Consider the following 5,499-nt stretch of genomic DNA (forward strand, 5'->3'; position numbering starts at 1 on the left):
GTCTTAAACGAAAAAAAGAAATCATATGAAATAGCATATAATGTACTAGTTTTCAAAATTATCACAATTTCATGGGTTCTTAAACACTACTAGAAAAAGAGGTATTAGCGACGGAAATTAGTGACAGAAATTTCCGTCACAAATTATCGACTGTTTAGCGATGAAATAAATAAAAATTAGGGAATAAATGGAATTATTTTTCAAAACCTTTTACATTGTAAGTGGTTTCATTTGATTTTCATCGTGTATGTATGATTTATGTTCTTCTCATCAAATATATCAAAGGACCCAAATTGTCAATAAACCAAAGTTGGGGGTTGTAAGTGCAAAGTTTGGTCTTTAAAAGGCGGGTGGTGCTTCTCTCCAACAACACATTGCTCTCTTCCCACACCCTCCTTCATTGCTTCCATCAAATAACACGTGAGTTTAACCTTTCCGACACCGTTTATCGACATCTTCTCCGATCAGTCGAGTTTAACCGTTACTATTTGTAGTTTATAACTTTGCTTCGTTTACGTGTGTTGTTTAATTTACGCGTATTGATTCATAGGAATCATTTTGACCGCTCATGAAAACGTAGAGCCGTTACTTTGTTCTTTAGTTTATATACTTCTCTCGATTTAATTGAGGAAGTATTATGTTTATGTACGTACTACATGTATTTATCTATACCGTCAAATGCACATTACAACAAAATTGAGTTTATAAGACACCTCCAATAGACATGATTTATAGGACTTGATTTATAAGACCAAAATATAAAGCGTTCTATCTAAAGGTGTTGTAATAAGTTTATATGACGCTTTTGGACGTCTTAACAAGTTTTTAGGACATTTTTAATACAAAAGTGTCGCATTAGCAACTTTATAGGACACTTTTGGGAAAGTGTCCTATAAACTCATTTTTTTTATAGAACCCTTGTTTTTATAGGACAATTTTTCAAATAGTGTCATATAAAGTTGCTGATGGAACGTTTTATATTAAACACAAGAGTGGTGTCTGATTGGTTTGAGCTTGACACCAAAGGTCAAAAGTACCAGGAGGTCCAGGTTCAAATACAATGAGGAGTAAAAATCCCCTTGTAGCCACGACTTCAAATGCGGTGACTCCGGGCTATCTGCAAAGTAGGTGGTTGCCCTGGGATTAGTCGGCTCGCATAGCGGGCTTGGATATCCAGGTTAATAAAAAAAAAAGTGACCTAAAAAACTTATTACAACGTCAAAAAACGTCATATAAACTTATTACAACGCCTTTTGATAGGACACTTTATTTTTTTGGTCCTATAAATTAAGTCTTATAAAGAAGTTTATTAGAACGCTTACAAATTGAGAGTGTCCTATAAACACAATTTTATTGTAGTGGCACAAACCGTCACATTGCACTAATTTACACCACAACATGGGGTTTTAAAACTTTCACAGTGCGATTTGCAGTTTGCAGTTATGTCGAAACTGCATTTTTTACAGTGCAGTTTGTGTTTTTAAATCATCAACCGCACGAACAACACATTTTATATTATTATTTCTAAAATATGTATATATATATATATATATAGTATTAATAATTAATTAATTGAATAATCAATACGTTATTGAATATCTATTAATGTTTCAGTTTTCATATAAATTTCTTTGTCATGGTTGCAGTGAAACATGGGTACCTCAATCAAAGCAAACGTGCTTGCCTTGTTCTTGTTTTATCTTCTATCACCTACTGTATTTTCCGTCTCCGATGACGGATTGATTCGAATTGGACTTAAAAAGAGGAAGGTGGACCGAATTGACCAACTTCGTGGACGTCGTGCGTATATGGAAGGAAATGCTCGAAAAGATTTCGGCTTCCGTGGTACGGTTAGGGACTCGGGCAGTGCCGTTGTTGCACTAACGAACGATAGGGATACTTCGTATTWTGGTGAGATTGGTATCGGAACTCCACCTCAGAAGTTCACAGTGATTTTCGATACCGGAAGTTCTGTTCTATGGGTGCCTTCTTCAAAGTGCTACAATTCAGTTAAGTTTCGATCTATTTACCAGTTGTTTTACTAAACTAGAGTAGCTGTTGAATTTATATACGGTTTCAATCATGTGCAGAAAGCTTGTCGTGTGCACTCAAAGTATGAGTCGAGCGATTCAAGTACCTACAAGAAAAATGGTACGGTCTCGTGTGATTGTTTATCAAGTTGTTAAAAGTGCTATTTACGAATTGTTGACGTGCCAAGTAGCATTTTGGTTAAATTGCTGCTTTATGAATATTATATTTATAAAAAGTGGATTTCGCAAGTTACTTGTGAATCGTTACTTCTTGTTTGATGGTAAAATGTTATTAATTGGTATCGTATTTCATCAAGGGACATTTGGTGCTATTCAATATGGAACCGGATCAATCACGGGTTTTTTTAGCCAAGACTCTGTCACGATCGGTGATCTTGTTGTTAAAGAGCAGGTAAACCATGAGGGCTGTGACGTAGTAGTTGAGGCTTAACAGATGTGGTGGAATATCCCATCTGCTCTGGATACAATTCTAGGCGTCCACAACAATTGTTGCCACTGGGGCTGATTTTTTACGGTCATAATTTGCCGGGATTAGTCTGGACATAGCCTAAAAATCCTTTCAGAAAAAAAAGTTAAAGAATCACTATAACAAAATCGGGTTTATAGGACACTCCCAATATACCTCTTTATAAAGTGTCCAAATTCGTCGTAATAAGTTTTTTACGACATTTTTTAATATAAAGCGTCTCATTATCAACTTTATAAAACACTATTTGAAAAATTGTCCTATAAAAACAAATGTCCTATAAAAAATTGAGTTTATAGGACACTTTCTAAAAAATGTCCTATAAAGTTGCTAATGCGACACTTTGTATTAAAGATGTCCTAAAAAACTTGTTAAGACGCCCAAAATCGTCATATAAACTTATTACAACACCTTTAAAACGGCTATCTTATATTTTGGTCCAATAAATTAATTCCTATAAAACGGTCTATTGGGACGCTTAAATTTTGGAAGTGTCATATAAACCTAATTTTGTTGAAGTGAATTGTGGTTTTGGATGTATCGTGTTCAACGTTCTCATCACGACTCTCCCTCCTTGTGATGTTTCACTTTCTTCAGGATTTTATAGAGGCAACCGATGAGGCCGACAATGTTTTCTTGCATAGGTTGTTTGACGGTATACTCGGCCTTTCATTTCAAACGATCTCCGTTCCTGTCTGGTACTTTACTCGCCTCTAGTTACCGCACTGGTTTATGTTTCATACCTTTTTTTGTGTTTTTTTGGGTAACCGTGGGTAGGGGTGCTCAAAAATCCGACCAACCCGATCAACCCAACCTAACGTGAAATAACCCAACCCGAAGCAACCTGATGTCTAATCAAGTGGTAAAATTGTCAAACCATAGGTATTGGGTTGGTATTGGTTACTATTATTTGAACCCAACCCAACATGATGAACCCGATATTCTTTTATTTTGTTGAATTTAATATGATTGATGAACCCGATATTCTTTTATTTTGTTGAATTTAATATGATTGTTAAGATTTTTCCAAACCGCAAACATTGGGTTGGGTTGTTCAAATGTCTTCAACCCGATCAACCCAAGTGGGTTAGTGAAATGGCTTGTAAACTGAGATATCTGCACATATTATAGGTACAACATGCTTAATCAAGGTCTTGTTAAAGAACGGAGGTTTTCCTTTTGGTTGAATCGCAATGTTGATGAGGAAGAAGGTGGCGAACTYGTGTTTGGTGGGCTTGACCCTAATCATTTTAGGGGTGACCACACTTATGTCCCTGTGACTTATCAGTACTATTGGCAGGTTGGTTAAAAAATGAAAATTGAGGAACACGTTGGAACCTTTCATCTGGACAATATACACATGTGCATACAGATAATTTGATAGCAATTTGCCAAGTATGCACATGTGCATAACATGCACACGAACATATAAACTAAAAAAAAAGCTTCAATTACTTATATGCAAATGTGCATACTCAATTTTTCATTCATGGGAATTTCCCCTAAATGTATCCAATGTTCTAAGTCCGCCATTGGTTGCTGAATTTTATTTGTTTTTCTTGTTTGTAGTTTGGAATCGGTGACGTTCTTATTGGAGATAAAAGTACCGGTACTTAGTGTTCCTATCTTGCCTTCTTTTTCTCGGTTACAAAAGGAATTTTACGAGTCCCGAATCGGCTAACTTGGATCATTTCATCTTTCATACATGTTGGAAGTTGGACCCTCTTCTTTCTTTAAGGCTCTTTTGGAGAATAATTTAATGGGTTTCATATATTTTCACATGGTTTCAGATTCAATATCTACTACTCAAAGGACTCGACAGTCACAGACAATTAATTTGTGCCCATCCAACCTTGGTTGAAGGGGGCATATCAGAGTGTCACATCAGCGAGACGTGGACCATTTCATTTTTATTTTATTGGAACCCTCTTATTTTTTTAAGGACACTTTTATAGAGTAATTTAACGAGGTTTTGTGGGATTTCTGATATGAGGGTTTCCATTTCAGGATTTTGCGCCCCTGGTTGTCAAGCATTTGCCGACTCTGGAACCTCTTTGTTGTCAGGTCCAACGGTAACGTCTGAAAAAATTATATGCTTCTGTATTATTTCGGATGGGTATCTTATATATGTATTGTGTGCTACCTATCATATATTACTGATCTTAGTTTCCCTTTGAGATTGGATTGAAGGTATCTGGAATTGAATTTCAATTTAGTCTCATATTTGGTCTGAAGGATTTTTCGGATTTGAAATCTCATGAAGATAGGATTTTGAAATCCCGTGTGGATGACTGGTTTTTCACGGGATTTTGAAATCCCGTAGGCTTGCGTCTTACTCAAAACGTCAAAGTCCGTTCAATTTGAAAAAGGGTATTTTATTCCTAATCGACACAATTAATTTTTCCCTGAATCAAACGTTGACTACCCCCACGTCATACCAGTATATATCAATCAGTCAAGGCCACCACTTATGGAATGCATTCCAAAGTCCACACATACAATTTCAGGGTCAAGTGACTTCTACGATTCTACTACAGAAGACTAACATCCCGTAAAAAATGTCACTTTTTTAGGCTATTGTTACTCAAATCAATCATGCAATTGGCGCTAACGGGGTCATGAACCAGCAATGCAAGACAGTGGTTAGTCGTTATGGAAGAGATATAATTGAGATGCTCCGATCTAAGGTACCTGTTATCCTTCACACCCCTGTCTTAGAGCATTTCTAGCAAATTCTTTAAAATTGAGAAAATGGAGATTTTAGGCATATTTTGCTCCAACAGACATAAGAGAGAGAAAGAGTGATATTCTCCAAATTTAGGTACAAATTATTTTGCTTATATTATTAATTTTTTAGTTTCCAAAATAGAGAATCTGTTGGAGATAAATATAAGTACTTTTGGAGATTCTGAGTTTTAGTTCTCCATTTTGGAAAATTTGTTGCAGATACTCTTATGATATATGATAAGCACATAAAATAAG

At 35.7% G+C, this 5,499-nt stretch overlaps 1 protein-coding gene across 1 annotated transcript in view; it reads left to right on the forward strand.

Moving 5' to 3' along the window:
- The first annotated feature begins 1,652 nt into the window (after window positions 1-1,652).
- The window catches only part of LOC112500489 (procardosin-A-like), a 6,701-nt gene continuing 2,854 nt past the window's right edge, over window positions 1,653-5,499 (forward strand). Inside the window, exons 1-8 of the mRNA XM_025103982.1 lie at window positions 1,653-2,009; window positions 2,091-2,151; window positions 2,348-2,442; window positions 3,115-3,215; window positions 3,649-3,817; window positions 4,087-4,126; window positions 4,525-4,589; window positions 5,091-5,204. Coding sequence (XP_024959750.1) covers window positions 1,653-2,009; window positions 2,091-2,151; window positions 2,348-2,442; window positions 3,115-3,215; window positions 3,649-3,817; window positions 4,087-4,126; window positions 4,525-4,589; window positions 5,091-5,204 — 1,002 coding nt within the window. The remainder of the gene's footprint in view (window positions 2,010-2,090; window positions 2,152-2,347; window positions 2,443-3,114; window positions 3,216-3,648; window positions 3,818-4,086; window positions 4,127-4,524; window positions 4,590-5,090; window positions 5,205-5,499) is intronic.

Source organism: Cynara cardunculus (genome assembly GCF_001531365.2).
Source record: "Cynara cardunculus var. scolymus isolate 2C chromosome LG 17, CcrdV1, whole genome shotgun sequence".
Classification (NCBI taxonomy): domain Eukaryota; kingdom Viridiplantae; phylum Streptophyta; class Magnoliopsida; order Asterales; family Asteraceae; genus Cynara; species Cynara cardunculus.